The 22,119-nt window shown below is 40.3% G+C and overlaps 2 protein-coding genes across 3 annotated transcripts; one reads left to right on the plus strand and one right to left on the minus strand.

Moving 5' to 3' along the window:
* Positions 1 to 1,261: 1,261 nt before the first annotated feature.
* Positions 1,262 to 11,657, plus strand: LOC126783783 (brefeldin A-inhibited guanine nucleotide-exchange protein 1). 2 transcript variants are annotated; one of them, XM_050509315.1, is made up of 11 exons: positions 1,262 to 2,496; positions 3,314 to 3,631; positions 4,822 to 5,152; positions 5,393 to 5,818; positions 6,160 to 6,452; positions 7,005 to 7,278; positions 7,502 to 8,004; positions 8,305 to 8,626; positions 9,038 to 9,398; positions 9,738 to 10,420; positions 10,739 to 11,657. In XM_050509315.1, the coding sequence occupies exons 1-11, from the start codon at positions 1,472 to 1,474 to the stop codon at positions 11,333 to 11,335; spliced, it is 5,133 nt and encodes a 1,710-aa protein (XP_050365272.1). In that variant the 5' UTR covers positions 1,262 to 1,471; the 3' UTR covers positions 11,336 to 11,657. The 2 variants fall into 2 exon arrangements, with proteins under 2 accessions (XP_050365272.1, XP_050365273.1); XM_050509316.1 differs by lacking the exon at positions 1,262 to 2,496 and having other exon boundaries at positions 3,595 to 3,631; positions 4,812 to 5,152.
* A 133-nt stretch (positions 11,658 to 11,790) lies between these two features.
* LOC126783786 (3-hydroxy-3-methylglutaryl-coenzyme A reductase 2-like) lies at positions 11,791 to 13,884 on the minus strand. The gene has a single exon (XM_050509319.1). It carries the CDS (start codon positions 13,683 to 13,685, stop codon positions 11,970 to 11,972), a length of 1,716 nt encoding a protein of 571 aa, XP_050365276.1. The 5' UTR covers positions 13,686 to 13,884; the 3' UTR covers positions 11,791 to 11,969.
* Positions 13,885 to 22,119: the final 8,235 nt, after the last annotated feature.

The raw sequence follows: 22,119 nt of genomic DNA on the forward strand, positions 1-22,119 counted from the left end.
ATATATGTATTTAATTATTAATATTTAATATAGTAATAGGTGTACATTATGTTTTTATTGATTAAGAGTTACATATGATATACATGATTTTATATGATTACGGCCTTAAAATGTCTAACTTAATTGTTCACGGTCTTTAACTCATTAAATATTACGTTTTGGTTAATATTCTATCATAACTTTGTTGATTTTATTTGTTGTTTCTAACTTATCGCAATCTAGTCTACTTATTTACTAATTTGAAGTAGTGAACTTGTAGCTTACTACTTTATTTTGATTTTAACTTTTGTTTTAAAAGTGTGAATATTTATTACAAATGGTAGGTTATATAACCGAAATCGAACCGAATTGTAAGTTAACCGAAACCGTGGTTAATAGATATTTTTCCGGTTTCGGTTTTAAGAAATTCAAAACCGAGACCTCGATTTCAGTTTTCGGTTAATACTCTTAAACCAAACCGATGGAACCGAGTCCACCCCTAATATTTATGAGCAATTCTATGAGAAAACCCAATAGAAGAGCCCACAATTCTCATCTCTCACATTTACTAATCTAAATGGACTAGCCCTTATAAAGGGTACTCACTCTTTCCTTTTCTCCAATATGGGACTTTAGTCCCACAAGTGCATATATCCTAATGTTAATTTCTGATTTCAACATAAAAAAGGTTAGAAAATGAGCAAAAATATTAACTTTTGTTAAAGAGATGAGATTGATTTTCGGAGATCTGATTTAAGTTTGTATTGTCATTTTCTTGTTTTTTTTTTTAGGTTTGAAGGGCACAATGAAAAAAAAAAACAGGAAAAATTGTCGAGAGCTAGCTCTATTTGATATTTGCTCGATACAAATCGAGGCATCATTCTCTAAAGTCTAAACTACTTTATTTTTCTAGAATTAAAATCAATTTTTACCAAACCATTTTTACATAGAACGAGTTCCTTGTAAGAAATAATGAACTAACGAAGTAATTTATATAAAAGCTTCTCACAAGTTGCAGCAACTGAACGATCGCTTTAATTCAAACTCCCACCATATCAAAGTCGTAGCATTGTGCTATAGGGTAATAGGATAGTACAAGTTGATTATCAAAAATGGAAAACCACCAAGTAGTAAATATTGAAATTATTATCCATTATGGCCAAAAGAAAAAACGTATAATAATTATCCTTACAATCTACGTACTTGATCATTTCCCGGTCAAACATACACAGAGCCTCCACCTGAGCATACACAAAGACATTAGAGACAAACTTACCATTACACACAACAGTCCCCATCCCCCTATTACAATTTCCGATTACGCAATTGTCGGTTCAGGCCCAAATCCTCCCTCCTCCTCCATCCACCGCAACAACCCCATGACGTAATCCCTACCTCACCATCCCCCCCCCTCAAATCCGACCTCAAAATGCACCAGAAATGAACCCACAGATCCGCCGCGGCGGATAGAGTCCCAGTCCGCGATCCGCCAATGTCGGCGTCTCAAACCCTAGGCGGGGTCTCACGCGCCGGCCGCATCCTCGGCCCCTCCCTCGACAAAATCATCAAGAACGCCGCGTGGCGCAAGCACTCCCACCTCGTCTCCGCCGCCAAGTCCGCCCTCGACAAGCTCGACTCCCTCTCCGACTCCCCTCTCAACGACCCCAACTCCCCCGTCGTCGGCTTCCTCTTCTCCGACGCCGAGTCCGTCCTCACCCCGCTCCTCCTCGCCGTCGACTCCGCCCACCCCAAGGTCGTCGAGCCCGCCCTCGACTGCGCCTTCAAGCTCTTCTCCCTCGGCCTCTTCCGCGGCGAGATCCACTCCGCCGCCCCCAAGTTCGTCCTCTTCAAGCTCGTCGACTCCGTCTGCAAATGCGGCGGCCTCGGCGAGGACGCCCTCGAGCTCGCCGTGCTTAAGGTCCTCCTCGCCGCCGTCAGATCGCCGCTGGTCGCCATCCGAGGCGAATTTCTTGTCAGTATAGTCAGGTCCTGCTACAATGTCTACCTCGGTGGATTGAACGGCACCAATCAGATCTGCGCTAAGTCGGTTCTAGCTCAGATCATGGTCGTCGTCTTCACCAGAGTCGAGGCCGATGCTATGCACGTCAGCATTCCCAGGGTTTCGGTGAACGAGCTGCTCGAGTTCACTGATAAGAATTTGAATGAAGGCAGCTCCATCTTGTTCTGCCAGAACTTCATTAATGAGGTCATGGAAGCTAGTTACGGCGGCTCCAAGAGTGTAAGCACGGCGGCGGCCCTGCCTCCGGGGAGGTTGCAGAATGGAAATGCCGGTGGGGGAGAGTCCAGTGATGGAGCTGAATCTGGTGAGGGAGGTGGTAGTAGTAAGATTAGGGACGATGGATTTCTGTTGTTTAAGAATTTGTGCAAGTTGTCGATGAAGTTCTCATCGCAGGAGCACTCTGATGATCAGATACTGTTGAGGGGTAAAGTATTGTCCTTGGAGCTTCTCAAGGTGGTCATGGACAATGGCGGTGCTATTTGGCGCTCCAATGACAGGCAAGTTATTTGATTGTAAATATACTTTACATCTGATTTTATGTTGTAAGTTGTTTAGCCATACTTTTGGAGGCACTGCAATTTAAACTACTGAGCTATGTATAATGATTACTGATTACTGTTAAACTAATAAATCGATCTAGTCTAGTAACTAAGCAATGAATGAGGAATTGAAATTGGGACTTAGCAATGTAATGTGGATTCAACTACATTTATACAAAACTGGCACTTTAATGAAGCAATAATTTATGGTGCTTCAAGTGGCAATTTTTTGTTTTGATTGAAAAACATCATTTATTATTAAATAAACTGGAAATATATCAAGAGTAGCACTAGCAACAGAGAAGGAAGCCCTCAACTGAGAGCAGTCCAAACTAGCATCTACCACAATTATCAATAACATCATGTAGCCAAGGAGGCCCTGCATCAAGTGGCAATTTGTTGTAGGACTATTTAGTGAATTAAAATGATTTATTCAGAGGAAACAAATAAATATATTCCGTCACCCACACCATATACTTTTATCTTAGAGTTATATGGAAACGGGTTTTTATATCATTTTGAGCTATGAAAATATCTAATGGTTATAATAAGCATCAGTCTATTATATAAAACAAAGTTTTGTGACGGATGTCAGTTTGAAGACCGGAGTAAGAAGAGGAGTAAAGCTAAATATGTAACTTTTCTTATTTTATCTGGTGTGTATTATTTCATATATATAGATGTAAAAGATCCTATTATTCACACGCATTTTGCGGCTATTTTTGTTTTTATAAATTACGTGCAAGAGAACTGACAGTTTCATTTTTCCTGCCAGGTTTCTCAATGGCATCAAGCAGTTCCTATGCTTATCATTGCTGAAAAACAGTGCATTGTCAGTTATGTCTATTTTCCAGCTGCAGTGCTCTATTTTCATGAGCTTGTTATCAAAATATAGAGCAGGGTTGAAAGCAGAAATCGGTATATTTTTCCCCATGCTTGTCTTACGCGTGCTTGAGAATGTTCTGCAACCTAGTTTCTTGCAGAAAATGACGGTCCTCAATTTATTAGAGAAGATTTCTCATGATCCACAGATTATCATTGACATTTTTGTCAACTATGACTGTGATGTGGATTCTCCAAACATTTTTGAAAGGTATTCCACTTGTCTGTTGCAACAGATCTTACTTCTTTGGTAGCTATTTGTTGTTGATTCTGCGGTAAGTAACATGGTGTAGTTTGCCTTCAGAGCTCACATAAGTGATAACCATGGAATAGAGTTGAATTCTTATTAGGGGAGACAGTATAATTTAATTTTAGTGCACTCATTACCTAGGTTGCATAATTGGGTTGCCTTTGTTTCAAATGAGACTGAGACTTTGTGAGGTGGATGACTTATGCTGTAAGAAGCAAACAAATATCTCCTTAATATATTTTAAAGTGTAAAATTCAATGAAAATGTTGGCTGCTTGAATATATGTAGAGGAGAAATGGCCTTTTCAGTCAATTTGCTTGAGATTCTATCTGATTGATAGTCCAAAACGTTTCTTGAAATTTCTAAATGATATTATAATATTGACACTAGATTATGATTAATATTTGATACTTTTGAATCTCAAACTTTGTTTCCTGTTAGTCAATTTTTTTTATGGAAAGAATGACAAGTTTATTCATAAATAAGAATAAGACTCAGAGGGTCAGAACTCGTGCATAATAAGCAATAACATATCTCCATATAGTTATTAAAATGGTCAAGGAATATGTTAGGTGCATGTAGCATAGTAGTTTTTTTAAAAAAATATATTATCACTCTGCTTGGACATTTTTCTCGCAACATTTTGTTAGAGTTAGAGATTAGAACCTCAGCTTGAAATATCCAAATTTAAACATGTTTTTCAATCAGTCTATCTCGATGTTTTGCTTAAAACGCGATAAGAAAGAAAAAGTTCTTATCTTAGGGGTATACTATAGCCTACCCTACTTTATTCATCTTTTATTATTTTAATTATTTATATATATATACATATAATATATTAGTGTGGAGCTTTGCTTTTGCCTGAAACTCTGATGTATAGCTTTTAAATCTACTTTTGCATCAAAAAAAGTTTAAGGATTGATATTGCCTCAGGTTTAGCTCAAAGCCCTTTATTTTTTCTCTTCCTGTTTCTGATAGTGTTTATACTTCATTGATCAAGCTTACTACTCAATGTATGGTGGAATCTCTCTCTCTCTCTCTCTAGGACAGACTTTATGCATATTTCACCTTTTGTAAATGTCATTCCAATTATGCATTGGGTATTTTGTAAAATGTATTAAAACCCTTATAAATCCATCAGATATTTGCAGGATTGTCAACGGCCTTTTGAAAACTGCTCTAGGTCCGCCTTCTGGTTCAACAACAACACTATCTCCGGTCCAGGATATTACTTTCAGGCATGAATCAGTGAAATGCTTGGTTAACATCATTAAGTCTATGGGTGCTTGGATGGACCAACAGAGACTAGGAGACTCTTATCTGCCAAAGACCAATGAGAATGACACTCCATCAGAGAAAACAGAGAATCAATTGACCCTAAATGGTGAAGAAGGCAGCGCTTCAGACTATGATGTATATCCAGAAGGAAACTCTGATGCTGCAACTCTCGAGCAGCGCCGAGCTTTTAAACTGGAACTGCAGGTTGAGCTCTGGTTAACTTGTGTGAAGTGTATATTTTCACTGACATATTTCCTTCATTTACAGTTGGAAACTCTGTATAATGCAAGATTATCCCTTCAGTTGATTGTTATATGGGAAAATCAGCCTTCTCTTCTGTGTCTCGTATTTTATGCTCCCCCTCCCCTTTTCTTTCTTTCTTTCCAGGAAAGCCGTATAAGCCTGCCTCTCCTTTTAGTGACACTAATTTTGTTTTCAATGCAGAAAGGTATCTCACTGTTCAATAGGAAACCTTCCAAGGGCATTGAGTTCCTGATAGGCACAAAAAAAATTGGGGCTTCTCCAGCAGATGTGGCTTCTTTCCTGAAGAACAACACTACGGGCCTAAATGAAACCATGATCGGTGACTATTTGGGTGAAAGGGAAGATTTTTCCCTGAAAGTTATGCATGCTTATGTTGATTCCTTTAATTTCAAAGGGATGGATTTTGGTGAAGCAATCAGGTTTTTCCTGCGGGGATTCAAGTTGCCTGGAGAAGCACAGAAAATAGACCGAATCATGGAGAAGTTTGCTGAACGCTATTGTAAATGCAGTCCAAATTCATTTACAAGTGCAGATACTGCTTATGTCCTTGCATACTCTGTGATAATGCTCAACACTGATGCCCATAATAGCATGGTTAAAGATAAGGTTTGTTGCATAACCTGTACCTTTTGGTTTTATGTCAAATGTTGATATGTTTAGGGTTATGCTTTGTCATATATTTCCATATCAAAACACCTGGATTGAATGTTCAGATATGTTGGCGTCTTTAATTGATTGTTTCTTCCCAAGGTGTGGTTTATGTTTTAAAGTTATATCTTAAGAGGTCCTCATACTTGTAGTCATCAAGTGGTCAAATCAGTTTCTTTACAGTGGCATCATAATTCTTTATTCCATATCACTTGTGCATCCTGTTGTTTTCTAGAGAACTAAAGTTTCTATATAGAAAAAGAATCTTTATGCTGATATTCCATTGGCTGATTATCCAGATGACCAAGGCTGATTTCATACGTAACAACCGAGGAATAGATGATGGCAAAGATTTACCTGAGGAATATCTTGGTGCTATATATGACCACATTGTTAAAAATGAAATTAAGATGAAGGCAGACTCTTCTGTACCACAGAACAAGCAGGAAAACAGCTTCAACAAATTACTGGGCCTGGATGGTATCCTGAATCTAGTAACTGGGAGGCAGACTGAAGAAAAAGCGTTGGGTGCAAACGGGCTTCTTATAAAGGACATCCAAGAGCAATTTAAAGCGAAGTCAGGGAAATCAGAGTAAGCTAAAATAATTACTATACAACAAACTGTTTTAACTTTATTCATGAGTTTTAAAACTGTTGCCAACAGTTTGACATATTACTAGACTAGCAACTGATCAAGCATGCAAAAGCGAGAAAGTTTAGCATTGGTTAAGCTTTATGATAATATGAAGTTCATATCTAACAGTATTTGATAATATATAATGGTATGTGGTTTTAGCATTTGCCCCTTGCTAATTTCGTTGGAAAAAAAAATGCTTTCTCAGTTACTTGGCTTCACTTCTGATATACGGTAGTGTGAGACAGCTTCTTGTCTTGTTTTGTAATATTTTGTTCAACTCTGTTTTACTTTGTCTCATACAAAGGTTGAGAGTCAGTAGTAAATGCTCACATAATATAAATCTGTTTTTCATTATGGGAATTGAAGTAATTAACTCAAACCTATGTCTTCACGGATATGGTTTGGGACCCGATATCTGAGATAAAGGATGAATTGGGATAGCTTTTGTCGGTCTATTCTGAGTTTTGTAATATTTGGGAATTCATTAGTGCTTGGCACCGTACACAGGTCTGTTTATCATTCTGTGACAGATGTGGCCATATTGAGGTTTATGGTGGAGGTCTGTTGGGGTCCTATGCTGGCCGCATTCAGTGTGACTCTTGACCAAAGTGATGACAGGCTTGCTACTTCTCAATGCTTGCATGGCTTTCGATATGCCATTCATGTTACTGCTCTGATGGGAATGCAGACCCAGAGAGATGCATTTGTCACATCAATGGCAAAGTTTACTTATCTACATAATGCTGCAGATATGAGGCAAAAGAATGTTGATGCTGTGAAGGTAATTGCATTGTGTAGTATATCTTAATGTACTTGTATTATAGAAATTCTTTTGCGGATATGGATTATTTTGGAAAGTTATGTTACAAGTGCTTAGATCGTCCCAGGTGGAAAATAATATTAAATCTTATCTGTTACTTTCAGTTTATAATCTAGGCTCTCAGTTATTCTCACCGGATTGTCACTTTATACATCAGTTTTACCTAATTGTTTGCTGTATGCAGGCAATAATAACAATCGCCATTGAAGATGGTAATCATCTTCAGGAAGCATGGGAGCACATATTAACGTGCCTTTCTCGAATTGAGCATCTGCAACTGTTGGGTGAGGGTGCACCTACTGATGCAACCTTTTTCAGTGGATCTAATAATGAAATGGATGAAAAATCACCAAAGCCTATAGGTTTTGCTTCACTAATGAAAAAGGGAACCATCCAGAATCCAGCTGTGATGGCTGTCGTTCGCGGGGGTTCATATGATAGCACTAGTGTTGGAATCAACACTTCGGGACTGGTATCTCCAGAACAGATTAATCACTTTATCTCGAATTTGAATTTGCTGGATCAGATTGGAAATTTTGAGTTGAACCATGTTTTTGCTCATAGCCAAAGCTTGAACAGTGAAGCCATAGTTGCTTTTGTGAAGTCGTTGTGCAAAGTTTCCATGTCAGAGTTGCAGTCTCCAACAGACCCTCGTGTCTTCAGCCTCACAAAAATAGTTGAAATAGCGTAAGATTCTTTCTCAATTTCCGGTAGAATTCTGCTGCAAATGAGTAGTTTCATGTAATCTTTTCATATAAATCCGCCATTCCCCTTGTGATAATTTTGACGGAGTTGATACACAACTCGTCGTCGGAAAAAAAAATATGTATCAGTCGATTTTCATCTCTCTCTCTCTCCCTCCCTCCCTCTCTCTCTCTCTCTCTCTCTGCATTTTTGGCTTATTTTTATGATGATGTGTTGCGTAAGATCCTGAATACAGATGATTGGTAGCTTTTGCTTATCAAATTTGAATATTTGCATTTGCAGGCATTACAATATGAACCGTATCAGATTAGTGTGGTCTCGAATATGGAATGTACTGTCAGATTTCTTTGTGTCAGTTGGCTTATCAGAGAATCTCTCAGTTGCTATATTTGTGATGGATTCATTGCGTCAGCTTGCTATGAAATTCTTAGAGCGTGAGGAGCTGGCAAATTACAATTTCCAGAATGAATTTTTGAGACCATTTGTCATTGTCATGCAGAAAAGCAGCTCTACTGAAATTAGGGAATTAATAGTTCGGTGCATTTCACAGATGGTCCTCAGCCGGGTCAAAAATGTGAAATCTGGTTGGAAAAGTGTTTTTATGGTATGTTAAATCCTTTATAAATGATTTTTTGTGAGACATGTTCACTCAATTGATGCGAACAAATTATTAAAATTTGTGACTGACAAACCATCAGATCCTAAAATGTAGCTTCAGTAATACTTTAGAGTTTTTATTCTTGAGATTGTCTTAATATCTCTGCGTAAGCTTTAGTAAATTTGTTCCACAGCTTGTTAATTTTTATCTTATTAAAAAACTTTGAAGATAGAGGACGACATAGTTATCTGGCATGTTATGATTATTATTTAATTAAACAGTTGATTGTCTGAAGTTGCCCTTTTTTTTTCTGGATTCTAGTTAGAAAGCTGATATTTTCATTTTGAAAAAACCAAGAAGCTCACAACTTCCCCATTTGTAAAAAGCATTGACTCTATTGTGATGTTCTGTTGTCAGGTTTTCACAACTGCTGCAGCTGACGAGAGGAAAAATATAGTATTATTGGCGTTTGAGACCATGGAAAAGATAGTCAGAGAATATTTTCCTTATATTACTGAGACAGAGGCATTGACGTTTACTGATTGTGTTAGATGCCTCCTGACCTTCACGAATAGCAGATTCAATAGTGATGTTAGCCTGAATGCTATTGCATTTCTGCGTTTCTGTGCTTTCAAACTTGCTGAAGGAGGCCTTGTCTACAATAAGGACAGTGAAGTTGATGGTTCTTTAAGTCCTAGCACAAAAGATGGTGCTTCATCTGTTGAGAATTTCACTGATAAAGATGATCATACATCTTTTTGGGTTCCATTGCTAACAGGTATAATTTAAAGCCGTTTTCTTTATAGCAATCACTACAACATCTTAGGATTGTAGATTGCAAAACAACAGATGCGTGTGCACGCAGCCGCAGGCACAGACTACTGTGCTCCAGCTAGCTCAATATAAGAATTACTATACAAAAATATTGGGATTGAAGACATCTCTGTAGATAATAGCTTCAACTACTAACTAGATTATGACTAATCCATATCTTACCAACCAGAAGATCGTAGTATGCTTAAGGATTGAATAGCTTCATCTTCAAATTATATGAAAAAACATAGCTCTGCTGAATTTTTTGAGCTCTTTCATAACATTGATATTCTGTTTGTTGCAGGTTTGTCAAAATTAACATCTGATCCTAGATCAACTATCAGGAAGGGATCCCTTGAAGTTCTTTTCAACATTCTAAAGGACCACGGCCATCTTTTTTCACACCTGTTTTGGACTGCGGTTTTCAATTCTGTTATTTTCCCCATATTTAATAGTGCCAGCGATAAGAAAGATATCGAATTGAAAAATGAACATTCCTCACTGGTTTCAATGTCCCCACGTCCTGAAGCAAATATGTGGGATTCTGAAACTTCGACTGTTGCAGCGGAGTGTCTCATAGATCTGTTCGTCAATTTCTTTGATGTTGTTAGGTCTCAACTACCAAATGTGATATCCATTCTGACAGGACTCATCAGAAGTACTGTTCAGGGTCCTGCTACTGCAGGAGTTGCTGCATTACTGCGTTTGTCTAGTGAGGTGGGAAGCAGGCTTTCAGATGATGAATGGCGAGCAATTTTTCTGGCTTTAAAAGAGGCTGCCACATCTTCTGTGCCTAGTTTTATGAAGGTCTTGAGAACCATGGATGATATCAATGTTCCTGGTCTTTCTGAATCATTTAGTGATATCGATATGTCGTCTGATCAGGGGTACTCAAATGAGGATATTGAGGATGATAATTTGCAAACAGCTTCATACGTAGTTTCAAGAGTCAAAAGTCATGTCGCTATGCAGCTACTCATCTTACAGGTCCCCTGCTCCCCCCTCTCGTAGTAATATAAATGTTTTGCTTACTTTGCAACAAGATTCGATTTAGTCTAAATTGTGAGTATGATACTAAATATCAACAACAGCTAGCTGACCCTAGTGTATGCCTTAAACTTGATATTAGTAGTAATACCTTCCATCATGTTCTTATGACCCAAGTATAAAGATACAGTAAAGAAATTAAGAAGATGAACTTAGATAGTGAACTGTATCTTTATGATCCTTTTACTTGTAAACATAATAAACCACACACACATTCAATTACGCCATTTCAATTTCTTGTCTTCATTCTCTTTTCAGGTTGCTGCCGATTTGTACAAAATACACCTTGTAAACTTGTCAGTTGCTAACATGGCAGTTCTTACTGACGTATTTTCTCTCGTGGCATCGCATGCTCACCAACTGAACTCTGAGACAATTCTGCAGAAGAAGCTAGAGAAAGTGTGTTCCATCCTGGAACTCACTGCACCACCTATCGTTCATTTTGAGAATGAATCTTTCAAGAACTATCTCAACTTCCTCCAAAATGCACTCGTGGATAATTTGTCTCTTTCCAAGGACATGAACATAGAAGCTACACTAGTGGCAGTGTGTGAAAACATATTGCAGATATACCTAAAATGTACTGAGCTTCAATCTTCTGAGCAGAAGCCAGTTTTGCACTGGATTCTTCCTTTAGGTACAGCAAAGAAAGAGGAATTGGCTACCAGAACTTTCTTAGCTGTCTCGGCGCTGCAGGCATTGAGTGGTTTGGAAAGGGCCTCATTTAGAAGGCACGTTTCTCAGTTATTTCCTTTGTTGGTAGGTCTTGTGACGAGTGAGCACACTTCTGGTGAAGTTCAACGTGCTCTAAGCAACATATTCCAGTCATGTATAGGCCCAGTAATAATGGAATGACTTTTTATGACCATTTTATTAGTGATATACTTAGTACCATCACAGAGTCATAATCTTCTCCAACTGGCTGGAGTATAGAACCGTATCATCCATTTCCATTCAAATTTGTAGCATATACCAAGGCTGAGCTTTCAAACCCCTTTTTTTTAATTCCCATTTCCCCAGCCTTTTAAAGAATGTGTAGTCTGATATGCCAGTAATACCAACATCTATATACTCCGAGTATCCGTAGTTGGTTTTGTGCGGACAGTTGTGAAATGAAATTATGAGAGGCTTTGATTACGTATTTAGCGCAGAACTTGTGGCACGGTTATATGATATGCTAACTGAATAATATGTACTGAGCATAATTATTGTTGGCTTTATTGCCTGTACATTCCACAAAGGAATGCTCAATGCTGTGCTTGATGATATCCACTGGTTTTTAGTTTTTACGCAGTTTCTCAATTAAGATAATAGTGCAAACAGATTTCCGATACAAAAGACTTCCAGAAAATTTACAGACAGACAAAGACATCAAAGAATCCAGGGGATCTAAACAGAGCTAACTGAGGTGGCATCAAACTTCTGCAGGAAGGTTTGCCTTCAGAACCATCTACTCTCGAGGCGTCTAAACCTTGTAGTCTACAAGCTCCTAAGCAGAAACCATTGTTGAGACATCTTTGCTAGATCTATTGTACTTCATGTGGCTCTTAACAAGTTGTCCAGCAGCTATAGCAGACATGAGAGAAAGCTCTCCAGCAAGAACAGAACCAGCAATAATACTGGCCAATTGCCTTGCATTTGCTCCCGGTGCATCTCTGTTAGCACCCTTCACTCCAAGCAAGTTCAAACATGCTGACTGAGATGCAAGTTGGGTACCTCCTCCTACTGTACCAACTTCAATAGAAGGCATGGTCACTGAGACGTGAAGATCCTTGCCGTCATTGATGGCTTCCATCATGGTGATGCAGTGAGAACTCTCAATGTTCTGAGCAGGGTCTTGACCCGTGGCAAGGTAGACAGCTGAAACAATGTTGCTGGCATGTGCATTGAAACCACCAAGAGCACCAGCGATGGCGGATCCGGTAAGGTTCTTGAGCATGTTAAGCTCTACCAAGGCCGCGACATTGGTTTTCAACACCTTTGTCACTATGTCTCCCTTGATCACAGCCTCACACACCACAGATTTGCCACGGCCTTCGATCCAGTTGACAGCAGCAGGCTTCTTGTCGGAGCAGTAGTTACCAGAAATGCCAATGACATCCATGTCAGGGAAGTCCTCCTGGAGGAAATCGAGAACGTTTTGAACACCTTTGGACACCATGTTCATCCCCATAGCATCACCGGTGCTGCAGCAGAACCGCATGTACAGGTTCTTCCCCGCAACAGCACACTTGACTGTCTGAAGTCTACCAAATCTGCTCGATTTGTTGAAAACAGTGGCTATGGTGTCGGCATTCTCAGGGTCTTCCATGAAGAACTTCAACTCAGCAGCTCTCTTAGCCGAGTTGAACCTCACAACAGGTGCCCTGGTCATTCCATCTTTCAAAAGCACACTGGTAGCTCCACCAGACAGGTTGATAGCTTTGCACCCGCGGTTGGTACTCGCCACCAAGCAACCTTCAGTTGTAGCCATGGGAACAGAGAACTCTCTCCCATCAAGCATAATAGGCCCAGCGATCCCAACAGGAATTGTAATATACCCAACTGGCATCTCACAGCATTGCCCCAAGATCGACTCGTAATCGAATCCCTCCAAGGGTAAACCTTCAAGAGACTTGCCTGTAACTCTCTGCAAAGCCTCACGCCTAATCGAAGCAGCCCTCGTGCAATCTCCCAGCTTTGACTCCAATGAGTACGAAGGAATGGCTCCGGCAACAACAGCCTTGATGATCTCCTCATCCTCAGCAGTCGGCGGTGGCGCATCCATCACTGGCTTTTTAAGAATACTCTTCCGGGCAACTATAGGGGCAGTCTGGGGAAGTGGGCACTCGAGGGCTTGGCCGCAAGGGACTACACGACCATCCTCCTGGACGATATTGTCTTCTTCTTCTTCCTCGTCCTTGAGAATCGGAGTCTGCACGAAATCGATGCCGAAGAAGCCGAGAAGGTATACGAACGAAGCAACCAAAACCAGAATGGAGACGAGCTCAGAGAGGCTGAGGATATGCAACGGCCTGTGCGAACGGATCTTCTCGCGCCAGCTGGTGAGGAGGAAGTAGGCGACGGAGAAGAAGAGGGTGAAGAACACGACGTTGGTGAGGTACAGAGGCAGGGGCAAGGCGTCCGAGGCCTTGACGACTTTGGGTTCCTCATTTTCCACAAACTTGACTTTGGTTTTCATGGCGGGCTTGTGGGTTTGATCCATCTCAATGCGCCGGGATCGGAGTGGTCAAGTGTCGGCGTTTGTTTGAGATGGGAATGATGGTGTGGAAGTGAAAATTATATAGGGGAAGAAGAGAAGAAGGGTTTGAGTTGAAATCGGTAAAGTGGGGATGGGGACCAAATAGTCAAATGAGCAGAGGGGTGAGATTACTGGGTAGGAGTTAATTTCATGGACTTTTCCTGGTTAACCATGTGAGCATGTCTTGGTCTTTTTGTTCTGCTTCTCTCGGTGCTTTGTTTAATTTGTGGTGGTGGGTACGGCGGCCAGCCTAGGCGTACTTTGTTCTGTAGTGGAAGCCAGCCTTAAGCTGGGGTAGAGGGGGGTCCTATGTTTTTGAGCTCTAATGTGGTATCATCGGTACTTTATTGACTAGATGAGCTGTTTTATAATTTTGTTTTATATTAACGCAAAAAACAACTTGACAAAAAATAATACAATTGAGAAAGTTTAAATACACACCCATAAACTCACTCTCGATACATATCTTATCATTCAATAATTTAAATAATATTTTGCATGTATGTTGAATAATCAAAATAGTTACATGTAATAATTCAAAAAATAAAAATAAAAATAAATTAAATTATCAAAATTAAGAATTTATTTTTAGAAACAATTAAAATAAGAAAATTTACAGAAAAATTTAAATTGGTATATATTTTGATGGAAAATCATTTCATTCTTTAATTTTCACTAAAAAGATCATTTTGTTTCAGGATGAAATACTTGTGTATTATTGAATGATATGGGGGCCTATATATAGGCATTACAAAACCACAATCCCGTAGGATTCGGAGTCCTAATCTATTACGGAGATGCTAATCTATCTCCTAACAGGAAACCTATTAGGCTAAGACACACATAAGGGTAGAATAATAATTCTCCCGGAACACTCCCCCTTGTGTCGCATGCCTAGGTTGCATGGTGCACATATCGTTGCCTCGGTAAAAACCTTGTCAAGCAAAATAAAAACCTCTTGGGTAAAAACAAAAGCTTGATCGAAGGGAAAAAGAGCACAACGCACCGTCTACATTTGATAGTATCATATGAGGTAGACTCCCCCTGAAGTCTACGAAACAACTCCCCCTGATTAGCGCCATAATCATGGAGTACAAAGAACAACGTACACAACGTTCATTACATGCTTCTCAAACGTAGTCTTGGGCTAATGATTAATCATTAATCTAGCCACACATCCTTAGATCATCCATGCTATACTTAGCCAAACTTAGATCTTAGGAAACAAGATTGCATAACAACTCAAAACAAGAGTTTGCAATGAAAATCAGATTCTCGGGTAGAATGACCTTCACTCACTTAAATGGCCATAACTTCTTCGTCAAAATAGGTATCAGCAAACCGTAAAATGTTCTGAAAAGTAGACACCCGTGTCTTTCCAGTGACATAAGGTTCACAACCTCATCCGATCGGAGCAGTTCACAATGCTCTGTCGAAGTTGACTTACTTGCAAATTTCCGGACAGGACTGTCCTACTTTGCTAAAACGGCCATAACTCACTCAATATGATAGCTATGAACGAATGGTTGATGTCCATGGAAAGTATACACATAGGCCTTTCCAACGGTACCAATTTCACCATATTTCATCGAGCGAGCTGTCTTGTAGGTCTTGTTGAAGTTGACCTACGAAACTGGACAGATTCTGATTTGTCACATTTAATGTGTCTTTTGCGAAAAGAATGGGGGAATGGACCAATGAAGGACTGATTTTGGTCCAAGACGGAACCGTACGCATCATCTACGCTACCAGTGTCGACTGCTACACCAAGGCGTACGTTGATGTTGCTGGAGCTGCTGGCGGCGTTGGTGTGGATAGGATTTGTGTTGGTTCACTGAGTGTAGAACTAAACCCATGTCAAAGAAGCAATGCAAGTCCAATGACAATGCATAGGCGCATAGCTAATCACGTCATAATGAAAGCAATAGTGTCCCAACAACACTAACATGTATGAATGTATAGCTCATTGAATCTCTTCATCATCTATACTTAGACGGAATAGAGAATCAAGAATTAGCTTCATATGAACACATATGGGTATGAGTTCTTGCAACCGATTGTACTACGTTCTCTCGAACGTCGCAATCTGATTACATAAGCTCTCCGTGGTCTGGAGGCATTTAAAGTCCCTCGGGCACTCTCATATCTGCGTCAAGATCCCTTTACAGATATTCTATGACCACTATCATATGTTGCAAATCAGTTTTCATGGACACTACTACTGATCAAGTAGCGGAAAGCAATTATGTCCATAACGAGAGAATATAACTCATCGTAGTCAATACTAGGATAATGAGACAATCTTTGCGCCATAAGTCCTGCATATATCGCATGACTTCATCTTTCTCATTACACTTGCGAACAACGACCAACATAACAAGTCTAGTTCAGCCTGTATTGATTCTTTCCACTTCGGTCAAGTTGCTCATCGTTGATGCTTTACAACGGAACAAGAGCATAAGCGAATACATCATCAATCATGGGAGATCAATACATTAAACACACGCGCGCGCTGTATACGATCAATTCGTGAGATTTCTATTCTTCTCTAACATCAACAAAAGGAGTCTGTAGCGTCCCACAGAAACTTAGTTGATACACATGTTTAGAGAATATCTCTTGATGATGGGCGAAATACTTGTGCCTACGCACTTCGCTTCTTTCTAGTTTTGATTCTAGAGAATAATGGTCTCCCCCTCATCTAGGCAGGAGCCAAGACCGAAGCTATGACCCTTACTAGTCCATCTTTGCGTTTGCCGCCCTTGTTTTGTGGTGCAATGCCACGGGCGCCGACAACACCACAGCGTACGATGGTGCCATCGCCGGCTTCCTTCCCACTGTCAGGGATGGTGCCAACGGTGCTAGGACCAGGTCATATGAAATTCTCTCATATTCTGAGAGTTCCAACCTTACCGGCACATCACAGCATTTATGTGCGATCTCGTCACTTTCGCAATATCGGTAAAGTCATTGAGCATCGAATCTTTGACTTTCTGGAGGTCGATAATGCGTTGCACATTTGCTCACTTTGAGTAGTGCGGGATCTTAATGAGACATAGTGCCACACCACGTCAATTCCTGGCGTTAAAACCAGAATGGGAGCATTCCATATCTCCCCCTAACGACGGGAAATATGTCTCATCAAAGTGACCGTCTGCTAATATCGCAGGATAGAGATCAACGGTTGTAGATTGGAAATAGCGGACAAGTGTTGGTGATTCATAAATCATAACCAACCAGAATACTTAATCGTTTCAAGTAGACCCATTGAGATAACTACAATAGAGGCACATAAATAACTTTAACCAAATAGGCGTCAGTGAAAAGAACGTTGGGATCGTATCCAGTGACCATCTGGTACGCACTAAACACTTGGCAAGTTGTGGGTCTGAAACGAATAAGTGTCGCTGCATGCAACATCATTACATATCCCCATGCAAAAATCGGCAGGTTAGTACCCATAACCAAGTCCGAGCTCTGCTAGATCGTGCGGTGAATGAACATGAGGAATAATATGTTCAACGACGATCCTAGTAGATATGCAAAACGAAATCATCAAAGTCGTGGAGGTGAACTCTCCAATGGTATCCATTCAAATAGATTTGAGAGGATAGGAAGGGTGGTGAGCCCTTAGTATGATGATCATAGCTAAAAACTTTAGCGAATGCAGCGTTTCTTGTGGAAAGCAAAGCGACGTGTGACCAACGCGTCGATGCTCTTAACCTATGCCATAAAAATACCGAAAAATGTCCGTATTCGGTTGGATAGGGTCCACTAATGTCACCTTAAATACTTTGTAAGAATGGAATGTTCTCGGTTGGAGCCTTAGCAAATAAGGACTTCCTTGAAATCTAGCAAAAGAACAAGCTTAGCAAAATGAGCGATTGGCATCAGAGATTGTCATGGAGGCATTAGAAGACACGGAAGGCATCACAAGCTCCTGTGAAGGAGGGGATGCCGCCACCGACGGCCTTAATGCCATGGAGCCGCCGAAATAGGCAGGCTCGGCCTCACCGTGCATGGCACGGATAGGCTCGGCCTCACCGTGTGGAGCATGGGTGAGGTGGTCCTCCAATCGCTTCGTGAACATGAAAAATAGATGATAATGTGAATTTCAAAGAACTCGAATCATCATATCTTGTTCAAAATGACCAAAAAACGATCATGTCAAAACCGAGAAGACAGTAAAACCGAACCCATGATTTAAAGAATCTTGAGTTACATAAAGCTACTGCTGCAGGCAAGCAAAACGATGTCTACAGGCTAATAAAGCTACTGTCGAAGCTTGAAAAAGATACTGTTAATGAAATCAGACAGATTTATTCCTCTCCATTCTTAACACAAATATCAAGATGAAAATCCATCATTGGCATGAATGGCCTTTAAAACTTAACAAGGCACGAAGATATACAACATAATCTCCGCACGAGATCCGTAAAACAACTACCTGCGCCGTAGGACAGTGTGGGTGGTTACGCAATTCGCAAGACACTCGATTTCACGGCGGGACATTCTCAAAATGAAGATTAAGAGAGTCAACGATGTGGTGAACTTCTCTACACAATACGCCGTAGGATATTGTAAGAGAGGGGATGGCAATCCAATCGAATGTATCACATGGCAATAGAACTACATTGTTCAACTTAAGAGTTGGAAAAACATGGTATTAGAGCAGTTGAATACCAAACAATTACGGTGGAAAACCTTCCATTTGGTGCGGGTGGTCACCAATAATAATAAAATCATTTGAGCTATGAAACGACTTGGAGAAAATCAGAAAATTAACCGGAAAACCATGTCAATATAACTCAAAACCGGGTGAAATTTGGACTGGGAAAACGTGGCAGCAAGAACTGCTGAAATATGCGGAAAACATGACGAGAAACGACGGAAAAAAAAATCGTCGGAAGCCGGCGGCACCGATTGCCGGAAAACTGGCCGGCGGCGGCCGGAGCTGGCCGGTATGGAGGCCGTAACTTCAGGTCCGACAGGGAACGCCGTCCGAAACTGGATAGCGGTGCCGGAAACGCCGGAAAATGGTCGGAAGGCGGCGAATACGCCGGAAAACGTTCCGGAAATGCCGGAACAGTAACCGGGAAAAACGACGTCAATTTTGACATCCGAGGTCCGTTTTCCAAATTTTTAAGGTCCAAAATCACAAAGTAGTGCTATTGGGGTCCCATGTAACCCAAAAGCGGCCAATTTAAAAACCACGTGAGTTGCAAACGTTGACCATACATGCTAAGCCAAGGCAAATAAAATTCTCACGAGTCAATCTTGTAAACAAGAAATACGAGAAATTTTATAGAATATGCCAATATTTAATACAACACAAACAAGCTTCCAATTCCAATAGACGACTTAAGCTAAAGTCGAGCAATAATCATGGCAATGCCAACGTCATACTTGAAAAATAGTAAGCAGAAGACATAGTCAAAATAGATTGACTAATCAAAAATCTGTAGCAACAAAATCTTGCATATCGGATTGGGCGGAGCCTTAGCCTGAGGCTCAAAAATGTGCTTACTTGAGAATGGAAGAATTTTACGTTTCCATCTCCAAAATTCCCTCAAGAAATAGATACAGGTGCCAAAAATGGCATGCGTTTCTTTGATGTGGAGTATGCATCAAGGTCAACTCTGATAATACAACGTCATAGACGTTCATTAAATCACTTTTAAGTGTGTCCCATAGAATTCGTTATTTTTGGGATCTTTTTGTCAGCAAATAGTGCTGCATCAGAGTAATGAATCAACTCAAATAAATGAGTACGTAGACCTTGAGATTATCGTTTATAGACATGAGTTTAAGAAAACTCAAACATTCAAATAACAGTCGCGATGGCGACACATCCATAAGAAACGAGGGTTGTATATGTTTCAAATAATCGAAACTATTCAAGTATGTAACCGGAATTAGAAGGTTGTGATGTATATGGTCACAAAATAATCGATGCATATCGGCGATTCTCATGATCGCACCCAAAACAGCGGTGTACTCAGGCGACCACACGAAATCGATATCTTCCTTTTTAAATAATAACGTGAGTCCCCCAGGACCGTCACACGAAAAACGTCGACCAAGAGGGGAATCATATCCCTCTTTGGTCTCATCGGCGTTATAAGAAAGGCCGGAAAAGAAGACATGAAAAAGGCTAATAGCGCCCGATAATTTATATATATATCTTCAAAAGCAGCAACTTTAAGAAAAACATACTTGTTGGTCTGCCAAATAGACCGCATATAAGTAAATTGCTCTGCAAATCGATCGTCATGCATGAAGTTGCTTGTTGATTTCCTTTTTCGATCTTCGTCCGATGACATAAAAATCTTGGGAGGATACGATCGAAATCGTATGTAGATGGCAAAAGTATCGTCCATCGCGGCATGAATGTCATCACTATAGTACGATGAGCAATGATTTTTCCTATACGAGCACGTGAAATATCGTTAGAAATAAAAACGTGCCAATGAACATTTAAATAATGAAATATGAAAAAGGAAAAGGAAAAGGAAAAGAAAATATAGTATGAAGCCCAAATGTCTATTGTGCCCGGCTGCAGGTGTCGCGAGCGGGGGTGCAGGGGTCGCGAGCGGGGCAGCAGGTGTTGCGAGCGGGGCTACAGGGGCCGCGAGCGGGGGTGCAGGGGTCGCGAGCGGGGCTACAGGGGTCGCGAGCGAGGCTGCAGTTGCCGCGAGCGTGCGTGCGGGGCTGCATGCGGGGGCTGCAGGGGCGCATGCAGGGGCAGCGTGCAGGGCTGCGTGCGTGCGTGCAGGGTCAGCGAGCGGGGCTGCATGTGGCTGCGATGCGGGGGCTGCAGGGCTGCATGCAGGGGTGATGCAGGGGAAGTGTGCAGGGCTGCGTGCGGGGCTGCGTGCGTGGGTGCAGGGGCAGCGAGCAGGGCATGCGTACAGGGCAGCAAGGCAGAAGTTGCAGGGGCAGCAAGGCTGGCTGCGCGCAGGGATGCGGGGCTGCGGGGGTAGCAGCGGGGGGGGGGGGGGGGGGGGCTGCAACAACGGTGAGCAGGGGCTGCGCCGACGAGGAGATGCCGGAGGCCGGAGATGACGGCGGCTGGCGGTGGAGAAGAGAAAAAAATTCTAGGGCTCTAAAAGTTAAGGGTTTTAGGGCAACGTGCTGATAACGTGTTTCAGGATGAAATACTTGTGTATTATTGAATGATATGGGGGCCTATATATAGGCATTACAAAACCACAATCCCGTAGGATTCGGAGTCCTAATCTATTACGGAGATGCTAATCTATCTCCTAACAGGAAACCTATTAGGCTAAGACACACATAAGGGTAGAATAATAATTCTCCCGGAACACATTTCTATTTTTAGAGTCTCAAACAAGGTAATTCATGAAAAAGAATTATAATTTTTCATCATTCATTAAATTGCATCTTCATACATTCTCAACAAAGAAATGTTCATTTTCTTCAAACAATTAATTCATCATTTTCTCTTATATATATATTCTTCATGTTGTTTATCATTTTATGGTTAAAGAATTTGAAAAAGAATAATTACAATCTATAATGATTCGTAAGAACAAACAAGAATCGATATAAACATTTATACGATGTTAATATATATATATATTAACATACTAATCACTGTACAAAATAGCCTTATATATCCAAATAATGATGTATTTTGTGTTTTTATTTTAAGGGTATTTTAGGTTTTTTTATGTTGTGTATTTAATAAAATATTAGAATGAGAATTGAATTAAGTGGTATACTAAGTATGAGTGTGTATTAAGAGATATTGAGTGTGTATTTAAAATCTCTCAAAATAATTAACACGAGAAAATCGTTATACTATATATACTTACATGAGTTTTGTTTTTTTTAAGATAGATGATAATATCATGTATTAAAATATAGGAAAATTAAACGCTTATTTTAGGACTTTAATAAAATTTAACAAATGCTAAGCAAAACATAGATAATAAACTCTACGTGTCTCTATGTCGGCAAACCATGACAGGATTCCAAAAGAAGCAAAGAAACTAAAGGGCCTTAAAACTGTAAGACTATTATAGATGACTTCCATACTATGGCCCAAACAGCCCCGAAACTATTATATTGCACATACTAAACATTTATACTTCACTAAACATTTATACTTCATATGGAAACTATCATGCTAGTACCTCATTAACATTAACAGTGATTCTTCAAGATACAGAATTACTCTTTCCAACGTAACCCTTATCCCTAAGGTTTTATATCCAACCCCACATTACCTCTCCATTACTAACGGTATGGTCGTTAGTTTTTGGACATGTAAATTTGCACGCTCAATGTCTACCTTATATATAAATCACACATGTCTTTTTTTTTTTTTTTTAACTTTGGTCTAATCAAAAGTTAACAATTATAAATTTATCAT

This window comes from Argentina anserina, chromosome 2 (assembly GCF_933775445.1).
Source record: "Argentina anserina chromosome 2, drPotAnse1.1, whole genome shotgun sequence".
Taxonomy (NCBI): Eukaryota; Viridiplantae; Streptophyta; class Magnoliopsida; order Rosales; family Rosaceae; genus Argentina; species Argentina anserina.